The following is a 14,692-nucleotide window of genomic DNA, read 5'->3' as shown; positions in this document are numbered from 1 at the left end:
GGCTCACAACATTACTGTTTTGGCTCAGTTTCACCGCTCTCAGCAGCAATGTTTGCAACCACAGCAGGCAGCTAATTTCAGCAAAGAAAAAAACCCACAGTACACTATCCGCCTAGCACCAAACAGCAGACAGACAAAGTTAGCGACAAGCTGGTGAACATAGTGGAGCATCTATGGAAAATCTACTTGTACGGCTTTTAAAATGAAGGAGGAGGATTAGTTTGAGATGAATTTTGTTAAGCAGGCTCAGCATAGTCCAGTAAAATGTGCGGCATGTTGCTTAATATGTGTAAAGGAAAGTCTGAAGCAATTCAAGACCCTTAAGTTAATTTTCTCTGAAACGTGATCGTTGTGTGCTTTGAACGTAAGCTGAGAGTCAATCAATAAACTCAAATCATTTAATTTGATGTACCATCTCTATAAAGTAAAGTCAGAGAATCAAATCTGGAGTTGAGGTTCTGTCTTGTGCCTACGATTTCGGTTTTAAGATTTTGCTTTACAAAATTTGACAACCTGTTTTGTAAAATGTTAAAATTGAGTCACAGTTAAAGTGGCATTCCACTGATTTCTCACACGTTGAAGATCAGCTCATTCTGATGCGACAACAGCTGTGAAATGTGTTGTGTGGCTTTGGAGGAACTATGTCAAGTCACTATAATGTCATAGTGATGTCATAAGGGTTACCTCAGTTTGGACTTCGAGACCTTATATGTTTAACAGAAAGCCTGTGTTTGAAATCGGGGATGTGGATTTTGAAAGCCTGGGTAATGGCAGGGGTTATAATAAAAGTAGACAATTAGTTGCATTATGGGAAGGGTAGGATCCAGTGTTTTTGGAGCTTGACCCAAAAAACAGAAGTTGTTAACATGATCTCCTCAGTTTTAATACTAGATGTTTTTGAGTTTGCTGCTTGGATTTTGGCCATTCTTCTTTTTTTCCCGAAAGGATAGAAACTTCATGAAAATGCAACATTAAACTGCAAGAGTAATCTTCTAAGAGGTCAACTCTCTTGCAGTATTTGTTTTTTTGTGCTAAAAAATCCAGTTATGATAGAAGAAGAAGAGTTCAGAGTGATGTCACTGTGTTACATGAGTTTGGATTTGAAATGGCCAGTGAATCCTTTTGCATGCTTTTAAAACAGGGTTCACCACCAGGACGCCACTGGGCTATAGAGACACTGCCTCAAAATCAAAATACATTTTCTGTGGACAAACACTGTCAGATGTGTCAGTTTGTACTCTTCACAGATTCCTTACAGATTAATAAAATATAATCTGAAGTCCATTATAATATCTGAAAGGATTAGTTTACAGGCCAAGCATGGAATGATTTACGCTTATTGTAAACAAAGTGTGTGTTTTTGTCAGGACTGACTGGAGGTGCTATGGCACATTTTAATGGCTCGATTAGTATTCATCCACATCCTGCATTAGCGTTTTGAGCTGTCCTGGTTTGAGACCCCGGGGTGTTAGCTGAGAGCTCTCAGATTGCTCTTTAGATGTTTACTTCAGGTTTATGCCATGATGGCGACTCCTGCCCCGCGTGGATCAAATCAGTTCACGAAAAGACATAAATCTGCTTTTAGCTGAAAGTGAGGGTTTATCCTGATGCCTCAGATTTAAGTATAGCATGTGCAACAACATGTGTGTCATTAGGTTATTTCTGACTGCTCCTGACCAATGATAAAGTAGGATTTTCATGCTGTCTAGATTATGTGCTGAAAATAATGCCTCAGAAAGAGCAGAACAATAATCATTGGCACAGTGACCATTTCATTTTCTTTTTTTCCCTTTTTTTTAAGTGTGAGGTAGACCATCTGTTCCTGAGAACCAAACTAAAAGCAGTGGCATTTTGAATTATTCATTTTTCTGTAACACAATGTTGGAGACATTTGGTCTTGCTCTAAAAGCTTACCTTAGGACTTAGACTTGAAGCAGTGTGTCTTTCCCTCACAGCGAAGGGAAGATAGTAATGGATCCCCAGTGAGGGGGATGTGGGAGTTATCTATATCTCGCTGCCTTGCTCATTCTCTCTACTCAGGCCTTTCTCTCCTTAAATACATAGATAGTCTTGGCTTTCCATCTTAGTCTTGGCTTTCCACCAGCTATCATCTCCACCTCTGCAACAATCCTGATTGACACAGATTGGCCATTACCATATCACATGGGTGATTGCGTCCTCTGTACAGGTGGTGTCTTCTGTGAAAATACTCTGATATATATAATCTGTATGCATGTTCTCTTTACCAGTAGGAAATATTGGCATACTGTTTTATTTTTTTGCTATTTGCAGAATGTAGCAAGAACAAATGGATATAAAATTGAGTGATCTTAAAGGCACAGGTTGTTTTTGGAAAATATGTCTTACCTTGAATTCAGAGTCACCCTTCAAAGAGAGATTACCCATGATTTTCTGCTTTGCTACACACACATTTTCCAACACGCAACCAGCAACTCTAAAGGGAGATATTCATGCATTTCACATGGCTTAGCTGCTGTCTGTCCTGTTACAAAGAGTTTATATGTTTTCGTGAATGGTAGGTGGTCAGATGGATAGATAACATCGTCTCTTATCTCCACTTCACAGGGTCCCGGGCGCGGTTTGAAGACAGCACACCTCGGATCGTGGAGGACCCCTCGGATTTGATTGTCTCCAAGGGGGAGCCTGCCACCCTCAACTGCAAGGCAGAGGGCAGACCCGCTCCCAGTATAGAGTGGTATAAGGATGGCGAGCGGGTGGAGACGGACAAAGATGACCCCCGTTCTCACCGCATGCTCCTGCCCAGCGGCTCCCTCTTCTTCCTGCGCATCGTACACGGGCGCCGGAGCAAACCAGATGAAGGCGTCTACACCTGTGTGGCCCGCAACTACCTGGGAGAGGCCATTAGTCGTAATGCTTCACTGGATGTTGCCAGTAAGGCTCTATTGATCATAGTCCTGAAAGTGTTTGAGTGTGTCTCTTTTTTTGATGTGTGTGCATGTACAGCGTGCAGATACTTAGCAAGTTGTGCCCCAGATCTTTTTGCAGCTGTCTGGGAGCTTTATGGATGTCCACTGGAGAGTTGGCTATGCTTAAAAATAATGAAACAACCAGACTGTAGGAAGCAACCCCTAAAAAGATGTTGGTGTGAGTGGAGATACATTCAGTAATAAGTAATAGCCTGTGGATTTGTTTCTAATTTTAGGTAACTGTGACAGTAATGTTATTGTCTTTGTGTTAGGTATTTAATTGCAGCTTGAGGGGAGTCTGGCCAATAAATAACTGACCAATTTTGCAAACAAGTTACATGGGTATAATAACAGTACTATGACATGTTTAGTTATTGACATTTTGCCTAGCTTTGTAACATTTTAATTTAGCATCGAAGTTCTATATTCTGGTATAAGAGGCTGTGAAAGGATGAAATGACACTATAGAAGTTTTGACATTAAAAGGAAAATCTGGTATTTTCTCTTTACCTGGTTGCCAATTGTCATTATCTTTGTCCATTATAAGTATTGGACATGACTACATTTAAACACACCGATCAGATGCGCTGGATAATGGATGCCTTTTGACGATATTAAGCAGATTGGGTATCAGCAATCCATCCATCCATCCATCCATCGTCAACCGCTTATCCTGCGTACAGGGTCGCGGGGGGGGGCTGGAGCCAATCCCAGCTGACATCGGGCGAAAGGCAGGGTACACCCTGGACAGGCCTCCAGTGAGTATCGGTGATGACGTGACTAATTCACATTAAATTTGTGTCATTTTAAAATTATGTTTTTCTGCTACCAGTAACGATCATTCAGTCATGGTGGACCTCTTACATTAAAATAATTTCAAATTTTGTATACAGATTTTAAATATGTGAAATAGACAAGTATATCTACAAATAGACTGGTATTAAATCTGGTATTAAAAGTTTACAGTTTCGGCAGATACCCTGAACTGAGGCATAGGAATCAGTGTCGGAGGAGAAAAAGTTAACTTGCCACCTGTGTTGCAAAGATTTGGGGAAACAGATTCAAGATCAACTTCAATCGGCGCGCCTCCTGCAACATTCAGAACACGTCAGTTTAACAGAAATAAAAACATTACGCTACCTCAAATACCTGTCTTTGTGTCAGAGTTGATTCGTTATGCTATGCAGCTCACTGCAACGGGATGTCCAGGGGACTTTTTGCTGTGTTTGCTGTCAGTCAGACTCAATGAGTCAGTGTTTGAGATAATTTCTGTTAAACTGAAGTGTTTTGGTAAGGGTTGTGCTTCTTGCCCTGGCTGGTGTCTGAGTTTCCCAAATCTTTATAATTAAGGTGGTGAATAAAATGTTATGACTAATAGACAAATGTATGATAACACCCAGGTTGACAAATGTTGGAATGCCTTCAAATGTCTGATATTGTCTGATGAACAATCCAATACCAAAAATATTCAGATAGGATGGAAAATCATCACCTGTGTGAAACTGGAACCAGTAAATTTTTTGGCATCTTTTGCTTCAACAGGTCTACAGAAACACACAAATCTGTTATATTGAGAAATGTAGCACAACCACTGTGGAGGCATTGGCAGACAGATTATTATCACAACCCCTGAGAGTCCTCTCTGTGTGTAACAATAAGATCATGTGTGTGAGCACGCATGTATAGCTGTGTTTTCTTTGTACGGACATGTTGCCTGCTCCTGAAGAGCATAGCAGGGGAGTATGAGCTTTCCCTTGTCTTTGTGAACGTGCACTGAAGTAAAAAAAACTCCCACTTGGAGCCTTGTCTATTATTTTCCCTCCTCGGTCCAGGACACGTGCTATTGTCTCCCTTCCTTCATAATTGTGCCAGTGTGTCTCGGCCCTGGGCTGAACTGCAGCACTCTTTGGTATGAGGAAATGGATTAGTCAGTGGGTTGATTAGGGGAACGGGCATAACAGATTAGCAAGGTCGAACTGTCCTCGTTAAAGAAAACACAAAACAGCAATTTGAGCGCAGTCTTGTCTTCCACCATATGGAGTCTTCCTTACTGTCAGAGTGTGGAAGGGCTCATGGCTGGCTGATCTCATCTGTATCTCGTGTCCAAAAATAGGGACAGTCTGCTTAGATATATTGTATATTGGGAACCATGTAGCTGCAACTAACGCAACTATCCAGACTGGGAGAAGATATGATGCTTTTACTGTCATATTGCCTCTCTCTTAAATTGTTGGTAATGAAGTTTAGCGTTGTGTGCAGCTGGAGATTACAGCACAGTCATATTGGTGAAGGGGTGACTCACCTGCAGGCACAGAGTGACTAACCATTTTAATAAGTGCCTGTTTTGTTCTAATCTCACTGCCTCTGGCTAGAGAGGGCATATGCTAAAACAGCATGGTGGTGGTCTTAGACTCCCCCCTCCCTTCTGTGTGAGGTTGTGCTGACTGTGGGGTGAGTAGTGACCCAATTAGCTCTGGCAGGGAGGTGTGGGGAGTATGTAGTGTTAATGGGAGGCCAGTTTTAAGATGGTGGTCTTGCTGTATGTGTGTGTGTGTGTGTGTGTGTTGGTGGTGACTGTATGCAAAGCTGAGTTCTGAGGGACAACAGGTGGGAGGAGGAAGAGCTTTAAAACTCCCACTGAGCAGTAATTAATACCGATGCATATGTTTGACTGTTTGTACGTCTCTGAGTAGGGAGCAGGAGTGCTGACACTAACTTGATTTTAACCACATTAATTTCACATTAATTGCCAGTGAATGATGCATAATGTATTGTGCTGAATGACTTTTCTCTGCAGTGAACTTACAGATTTGCACTTCACTCACTCTAACCATTTATTTCTTAGCCCCAGGATACTTTATGTGAATTATGGGCACAACTACCGCTTAGTCTTTTCACTGAACTGGTGTCTGCAAGAGTTAGCTGGAATTGCTTCTGCTTAGATATATATAAAAGGGTGTTATGTGTTATGGTAATTCTAGATTGCAGAGGAGCCAATGCGAAAGCCGAAATCTCATGGAGGTGTAGTGCAGACCTGCAGGTCTAGCAAGCTGATTGGTTGATCCAACTTCATGTTTGGAAGTTTTTATATTTTGTCTTTATTCTTTCTTTCAGCATCATTTATTTCCCAAAAAGTTCTTAAGGAAAAGGAGGACACCTGCATAATGCAGGCACCTGTTAAATGAAAGGAATAATGGGAAGTCTCACAACCATAATTCATGCTAAGATATCATATGCAAGGAATGATTGAGGATTGTGGATAGGGATTTGTTTCTCATTAAATAGAAGGAATTATAGCTGGGACAAATGCTGACTTCTGAGTTTGTGTCAAAACAAAAGACTGTATGAAACATGGACGTAGTCTCCGTGATGTTGCCGTTGGTTTCTGATGAGCCATTGTGAAGCTCAGTGTACAAAAAACTTTCTTGGTCAAGGAACTGCAGTTTTGGCACATCTGTGTTGGCTTTCAGCCCCAGAGGTTGCTGTTTGGTCTAAACAGAAAAAAGATTCACGAACTTAGATAGATTTCATTGTTCTGTACACTCAGTCCATAATATTTTTTTTATGCTCAAATGCATTTTGCACACCCCAAGGTCCGGAAGTTATGTATTTTGCTGAGCCGCTGCTCTTCTGGAATACCTCGAATACCAGTTGTCATTATTCTGTCTTTTTTTATTCTTCCAGTTTTACTGTAAGCTGCCAGTGACCGGCTGACTTGACTGGCTGTTGAAAAACCAGAATAATGAGACAGTGGGAGTGGACTGAAATTCATTCCTCCTTTAAAAGAAAGCAAGAAGGGGGAGAAACAGTAGTAGTGTCTATTTCAAAGTCATGAATGTGAATGTCTGCCTGTGATGAGGTGGTCACATGGTGCGGCAGGATTAGAATAAAGTAGGACAAATAAAAAATAAAACTTGTTTAAAAGGCCAGATGTTTCTCTTACTTCTGATGAGGGATTATGAAGGAATCAAACTTGTAGTTGCAGCTTGTTTCTTGGCATCTCCTGCTCTCAGTCTCTTTTCACTGGGGAGAATCCTCAGATATATATCATCCCTAGTGAATACAGTTTATATGTGTAGTTTACAATTTATCTGTACTCTGATGCAAGCAAATTGACTCGCCACTGCTATGGTTTTTATGAGTACTGTCAAGACTCGCTAATAATGCAAAATGTGTTGTCTGTATGCAATGTCAGTTTGTAATTGAAACATCATCGCATTTTTTGGAAAGTGGAGGAATTTATAACATTGAGCTTCTCATAAAGACTATTTGCCCTGGAGTCTCTTCTCATCCACCATCAACACAATCAGACAATGGATGGATTAAAGCAATCTCTCTTCTCTGTAGGCAAAGCCTCCATTAGCTGTGACAGGGCAGTATCATGGCAATGGGATTAGACCACCTCCCTAACGGGTTTACTGCTCTCTGAAATAAAAGAACAATAGGAGCCAGGCGGCGGGTCGTATAAGGCTCTCAAAAATGCACTTTCACTGTCCTTTAACCTCTCTGTCCACAATCCTACCTGTCAGACGTGAAAACACAGAGCCTGGAAACCTTTCACACATCTGTCTGGCCCACGCTGTCTGCTCAGTCTGCTTCCTACACTCACTGTCACCTCATGTTCAGTACAAAAGCAAACCCCACCCCCTGTCCTGTCTGTCACATTCATACTTTTTTTTTCAAACTGCTGGGTATGTAAATGGTCTGCGAAATGTTAAGTAATTTGCCCCATGGCTGCTTGGTATTAGACAAAGTCACAATCAATTAACAAAAATAAGGGGTCAACATTCTACGTGACACAGCCCTGTGATACATTTTCTTATGGTTAATCTCTCTTCCTCCCTCTGTTCATTTTTCCTAAAACGCTAAAAGATGGTCTTTCTGCAGTCCTAGAGCTCCTCTCTTAACACTATGTCATAGAGAAATATCACTTAAAAATCAAGTGATGCATATTCTCGGTGAGATTAAATCTCCTAATCTGTATATCCCTGAAATATTAAAGTTATGAAAATGAATGGGCGCTCTCGCAATAGTGCCCACAGGAATAATGATGAAACCACTGGAAGTCATTTAGCCCTGCTTTGCTATTACTTAAGCTGATAGTGCCTTGGGGACTATGAGGATTTGTCTCTGCGGAGGCATGGTCAAACGTCAGCTGCCCTGCAGTAACCATGCTCCCTGTCTGATCCCAGTGTGGACTGGAGGTGAGGGCTCAGGGCCTGGAAGAGATTATTTGGCAAACCTAGTCGTATTATGTCTGAGAAGTTAAGTAAGGGACAATTGCCTCTGGTGGGGGGGGGGGGTTGGTCTCTGTGTTTCTGAGGAGAATGGTCGATTCTCTGGCGGGATCATCATCACATACAAACAGCCATGTGATACTCTGTTTGGCATGGCAGGCTTTAAAAACGGAATAACCAAGGAAGGATCAAGTTAGCTTGAACACAGCTTCAAAGAAATTTCTGGAGCTTGAGCAGTATTTGGGGGTAGTGATGTCAGGATTCTGCTCTCTGGCATGTGTTTCAACCCTCAAATGTCCCACTTTCCGGGAGTCTGTGCCAGGGGACTCTGGATTTCAAATGCTGAAGGTGTGTGTGTGTGTGTGCGTGTGTGTGTGTGCAGTTCAGGGATTAGCTCTCTGCCCATAACTTTTTCACTTCAGTCACCATGGCAGTGAAACAAAGGTCTCTGTGCACCCATCTTACCAGGCCTTACAGACGGAGGTCTAAAAATAATGCAGTGCTTTCAATTAGCCCTTCAGCTCTGCAAAGCATTTGAAACAGGCAGCCAAGTGAACAGAGCTGAGGTTATTTGGTGAACAGACCTTTGGGAGGAGAGTGAGTGCCTTTACTGGTTATAGTTCACCCGTGCCTTTGCTACATCTCCTGCAAAGGCTCCTTAATTGTCCTATTTGTTCTTTTTAACTTAGATCCCCCCCCCCCCCGGTACATAATCACCTGCTCTGAGATGTATTACAGTGTTTGACTATAAATAATAATTTAAATATCACTACAATGTAATGAGGGAAGTTAAGACTTTGCATGTTTCCTTAGCCTAAATGTCACGGCATTAGAAAAAATAATTATAAATCCCATTCTCCCACTGGGTGAAATGAGTAAACTTCCACTTCATTTCAGTGAAGTTCAGTTTAAGAAGGCAGATGTGTGATTGATTAACTCGCATCACAGAACAAGTTAAAGAGAAGGGGATTAAATACACGGACTGACTGATGTCCACTTCAGACCTGAGGGAAAATTGTCTGCCACTTCAAGTTTTGGAATATTTATAGCCATTTGCCCAAGACAGTTAGGGCTGTTGAACTAGAGTGAGGAATGATCATCCATCTTTAAACAACTCTGATAAACACATTTGAGGTGAGATTTTACTCAAGCCCGGTGGGTCAGAATATCAATGCTGTATTAAAGGCCAGCACTGCCATGTTGACACAGACCTGTCGGGTGTACTGGTGGATAATTAATGTGGCATAGATTTAGTAAATGGCTTATAAATGAACTAAATGCTTAGTTAAGTTGATTTAAGATGGATTACAGTAATGTTACTAAATCCTAATCACTAAAGATTACACCAATTGAAGCCTGTCAAGCTTCCTGTCAACATGGAGAATCTGCTGTTTACAATGATGATGATGGCAGATCACTCGCAATTCATGATGATTTTTAGAACAATGGGTCTCCGATTTATCTAACAGAAATGAACAAAAGCAGACTTCTCTAGGCAATGGCTGTAGAATTTGCTTGCTGAAATAACAACTGTCACTAGCATATTTTATCAACTGTAGCGAGCTATCACAACTTGGTGGAACACTTCCTGCTGACAAACAAGAACCCTTATAAAGGGTCTAAATACGTACAGTACATGCCTACATGCGTGTCCTAAGCAGCATCCTCACCAGTATAATAATTTTTTTATGTTGAAATGGAAATAAAGACAGCATTGTGTATTTCAGGGTAGAGATAGTTAGCCCCACTGTTACTGGATTATAATTAAAAATGTAATTAAAATGTGGTTTGTTCTAACAAGCGGTTGCGGTTGGTAAGCTTACGATGTTGGCATTAAGAGGGAGATTATGTGGTCTTGCTAAAATGTTCATGAAAGCGTAAAAGGAGATTGTATTGATTGATTATGCTGAAATAATATAGTTGGGTTGAGAAAAAAGGCTGTAGACTGTAGCTACAGGATGTGGTCCAACATGACGAGTGTGTGCGTTTGAAAATGTGATCCTGTCAGTATCCAAGTAGGAGCTTCCATTGTACAAGAGGTCTCATGAGAAGGCTACAGTTCATAGTTCACACTGAGTCTTTCATCTGTCAATCACAGCAGAAGATTAGGAGATATCAAAGGTTGCCGTGTCAAAGTCATATCATCTTGTCATCAACCATAGGGTAGCGGGAGTGCAAACTTCAGGGACGACACGAGAATAGGCTTTTCTCCTTCAGTGCTGACTTTATTTCAGAATGTTGCAGATTTGTAAGGTAGCATTTGCGACACAATCCTTTCATTAATTCACAGGCCATTTTTTCTCCCACACATGGGCTAAATTATAAATGGGCTGTTATTTGTTTACTCCATGTTAGACTGAGAGATGTTCATTATTTATCTGCCCTGACAGGAGAGCCATGAGAAAACATTAAAACAGAGCACAGCCTAACAAGGATGTTGCCAGGGAATTGCGCAGTCATGCACATGCAAACGCAATAATTGACTTTCTCTCAATAAGCTTGTTTTCAGCTATCCAAGAAGAGTGCTTCACTAGAAGCTATCCAAGAAGATGCTTCAGTCAAGAAAACAAGTCCAAATCATGTCCAAAACAAATTAGCGTTTCTTTTGATGATAGCGGTCATGAGTCTGTTGATGCTGCTCACGGATCTGTGGTTCTGATATCCAGCCTTTGTGTTAAGTATATCAGACAGGCTGGACTTCTGAAGCTAATTAGATTTCTTTGTGTTTTCTTCTCAGTCCTTAGAGATGATTTCCGGCAGGCCCCGAGCGATGTGGTGGTGGCTGCTGGTGAGCCTGCTGTGTTAGAGTGTGTGCCTCCACGTGGTCACCCTGAGCCCACTGTGTCCTGGAAACGCAACAACGTCCGAGTCAGCACCAAGGATGATCGCATCTCTGTGAGTTCAACACAAACACTGTACAAGAGCTGAAGAGGTCAAGCTCCCATTTCAAAATAATTGAACATACAGACACAGCTGTTTAACCTCTTAAACTCTGCTGGACCTTCCATGTTGTGCATCCAGGTATCAGTCAAGTTTCCATACAAATTCAGCACAAATTTCAATCCATATTTCACGAAAATGTGAAAAGATAATGAGAATTAATGCCTAAATTCTCATTGGAGCATCACATGGGTATGAATCTACCACTGAAAATAGTCTCAAACAAATGCATTATTTTCTCCTGTTTAAAGCAAACTATAGTGCCCAGCTGAAGAAATAATTTAATCTTTTTTTTTTTAATTGAAAGCCATGCGTTACGTGTATGTCTTCATTAGTGAAATTCATTAATAAATTGCCTTGTGGTTGAGAGCCATAGTAGGCAAGTGAGAATGTACTGAGGAATAGCCTGATGCATGTCCGTTTTGGTCTTTTTATGGGATTGTTTGAAAATGTAACTGGAAAGTGTCTCAGATTCTTACTTTTGTTCTTTCCCCTCATGTCTGGTTTGTGAAAGATGTTTTTTGAAATGTAGGAAATCACAAGTGTTTACATCAGTAAGAGAAGCAGCGGTGGAAGAAGTATTCAGATTCTTTATTTAAGTAAAAATAACAATACCTCAATTTATAAATACTCCATTACAAGCAAAAGTCCTGCACTGAAACTGTTACTTAAGTGAGAGTACCTGAGTATTACTAGCAACATGTACTTAAAGTATCAAAGATACTCAATGCAGACAGTTGTTGTGAGAGTAAGAGTATTAAATATTATTGGGGTATTAATAACTAAACACTATAAAGCATTAGTTAAGCATTAGTAAATAAGGAATTCATCATTTATAAAGCATTGTTCAGACATTAATACACATTAGTAAGTCATTCATAAACACAGTTATAAATGTTTTATTCTTTGTTATCTACACACTATGAAGCAGTTGTTAAGTATTAGTACATTTTTAATTCATCATTTATAAACCATTGTTCTTACGTTAATACACATTAGTAAGTCATTTATAAACATAATTATACATGTTGTATTCTTTATTAATAAGCTCATCTATAATATGCTTAATAATTGTATTTTCTTACTTTATATATGATCGGTTCACTATTTATAAATTAAGTATTATTTTAATGACAAACCATTTATATACGAGTTGTTAATGGTTCGTAAGATCATTTGGAAAGTTTAAGAAAATTATTACATAACTGCCTGTTTTTTTTTATACTTTCCCGAGAAAGAAGATAAACAATCTCAGCATAACTCGTAAATCTACCATTGGCAAAGCCCATAGGATGCTACTAAGACTACCCAAAAGATGCCCCAGCTAACTTTACAGGGTAAAAGCCTCACCGTTACAGGCCTGGTGCCGTTTCTCTGAACTCCTCATCAAAACTCCAACATCTGCGCTTCCAGAGATCTGCTGTGATGGAACCAGCAAAGGGTTGCTTGGATGGTCCGTTTAAAGACACCGATCTTACTCCCCCCCAGTGCTTTGATCAACCGCTAACTTGACATGACATGTAGTTATTTAGAAATGGTCTAATAGTGCGTGTTCATAGATGTTTTATGACACTTAATAATACTGCAATTCATGATTAATTCTGGTAGTTACTAATGGTTAGTAAAGTATTTTGCGTGAGCTCATCTAAAGTGAGGACTGTCTATGTCTCATTAACTACTTACAAATGAAATTGAAAGGCAATAGATATTCTCTAAAATTTGTTAATAAAGTATTTCATGATTCATTCAGGTAGTTACAAAGCATTTACTAGTTGTTAGTAAGTACTTTGTGTGAGCTCATCTGAAGTGTGGACTATCTATGCCTTACAAAGCATTTACAAATGATATTGTAACACACAAGAATCAGTTATCTTCTGAACAGAAAAAGGAAACGGACACAACACAAAGGGATACAGAACATATTATTTATTACAAAATGCCTTTCACCCATTCATTCACAAAAAAACACAACAACACGAGAGACTATTACTGCATAAACTGTACAACTGTTGATATAAAATGAACCATCTACAACCCAACCCGTTCTCACTCCCAAGTCTTCACATATGGACCAATGGTCAAGACCCTTTGTTGTCACTTTATAACACACTTGGGAGTCCCTTAGCATCATAGTTCAATGTACTGGGGAAAGCCCTGTAGTGTAGTTTTTGAATGATAAAGACAGGTCTAGAATATTTAACACTAGCGTAGCACTTAAGCTAACTTACCAACCTACGTTCTGAGAAGTAGTGCTGGGGTACGAAATACACTGTGTGTGATTAAACCCCAGAATAAGAAGAGCTATTTCATAAAAAATACAATTTTAAAAAGTGTCCAGTGAATTTCAGTTATTTGTATCTCTACCTGGGCAGGATAATGAACGTGTGGGGGATCTTTCTTATCTGCCAGTATCCTGTAATCTGATGTGTCAGTCCTGTTGAATGGGATCTGAAGCAGCTGGCCACACCGCGGTCTGATCTCATCATACAGGGTGCATCTTCTCTGGGACTCGCTGCCATCTGCATCCAGCGAAGAGTTGACCTCTAAGCTACAATCCAGGGTCTCAAAAACCAGCCTGCAAGTATAGTGCAGAATAAATCCGATAAATCATCAGTCAATGTTCTTCAAATAAGATCTCATCCCGTTTGTCAAAACTCAATATCATCAACCTGTTGTCTAGGGAATCCTCTTAAGTTTTATGTTACAACGTTACCAAAGATTTATAACTTTACCAGGTAGCATTTAAGCAAGACATCACTACTATGAATTAATTAAATTTCTTAACATTACATTACATTAAATTACAACCAAAAAATACTGAACAGAGTTTACCCATTTTAGTCAAGGAAATTATCTTTAACATGTATTATCATAAATACTGTAAATAAAAATACCTCTGAAGGTACTACATGTGCTTACACATCCAAAAGTACCTGCAGAGATTAGTTTGAAACCACGAAACAACAAAATACTTTTGAACAGTTCCTGACTTCACGCTGCACTTTTAGCTCTCTCCTAAAGGTTACAAACTTTACTCACCGGAGTTTCCAGGGGGAAAAAATCCTTCGGTAAATGACGGCATTCAAAAATCCCGAGTGATGGTGTCTTTACACTTAACACCCGCTTCTGGGCCCGTGTGATCTCGTTTTTCCAACTGCGTCCCGCTTCCTGCTTCTCTCTGTTCTTCCTCGGTGCAGTCTGGCGATAAAGTGAGCTCACACGGCAGAGACTACTGGATGCACCAAGGGTCAAAATAACGCTGCTTACAGTCTATGTTTAAGGCCCGTATTTTTTATGTGGGCTACAGTCTATGGTAAGGAGGAGACGTGGTTGAGAAGGGCGGCTTGACCAGAAACCATACTTTCACTTTTTTCCTATGTTAAACACAAAGTCAATATTGAGTTTTTTTCTTCGGTTGCGTATGGAACGCAAGTAACGTTCTGTTTCAAAACGTTATTCACTAGTTTTATTTTGAAAGCGTAACCGGACTTTGCATATTTATTGTTGCTACCTTGTCCGGAAGTTATATGTTTATTGTTGCTAACTTGATCGCCGAGACGTCCAAAA

General features: G+C 40.2%; 1 protein-coding gene and 1 long non-coding RNA gene across 8 annotated transcripts in view; one reads left to right on the top strand and one right to left on the bottom strand.

Moving 5' to 3' along the window:
- Nucleotides 1–14,692, top strand: part of zgc:77784 (uncharacterized protein LOC402947 homolog) — a 60,404-nt gene that overhangs the window by 8,072 nt on the left and 37,640 nt on the right. For 5 of the 7 annotated variants that reach the window (XM_046074118.1, XM_046074119.1, XM_046074120.1 and 2 more), the window contains exons 2-3: nucleotides 2,587–2,913; nucleotides 10,923–11,080. In XM_046074118.1, the coding sequence (XP_045930074.1) occupies nucleotides 2,587–2,913; nucleotides 10,923–11,080 (485 nt within the window). Of the gene's footprint in view, nucleotides 1–2,586; nucleotides 2,914–3,631; nucleotides 3,707–10,922; nucleotides 11,081–14,346; nucleotides 14,439–14,692 lie in introns of those variants that run through there. The other 2 variants (XM_046074123.1, XM_046074122.1) reach the window with 2 other exon arrangements.
- Nucleotides 13,037–14,406, bottom strand: LOC123986054. Its single transcript, XR_006828787.1, has 2 exons — nucleotides 14,165–14,406; nucleotides 13,037–13,700 (listed from the first exon to the last, which is right to left on the bottom strand). It is a non-coding gene; the product is annotated as an uncharacterized LOC123986054 (long non-coding RNA).

The sequence above is a fragment of the Micropterus dolomieu genome, linkage group LG17 (genome assembly GCF_021292245.1).
Source record: "Micropterus dolomieu isolate WLL.071019.BEF.003 ecotype Adirondacks linkage group LG17, ASM2129224v1, whole genome shotgun sequence".
Taxonomy (NCBI): Eukaryota; Metazoa; Chordata; class Actinopteri; order Centrarchiformes; family Centrarchidae; genus Micropterus; species Micropterus dolomieu.
The sequence above is the reverse complement of the archived record's forward strand: the minus strand, read 5'-3'. Positions and strand labels throughout refer to the sequence as shown.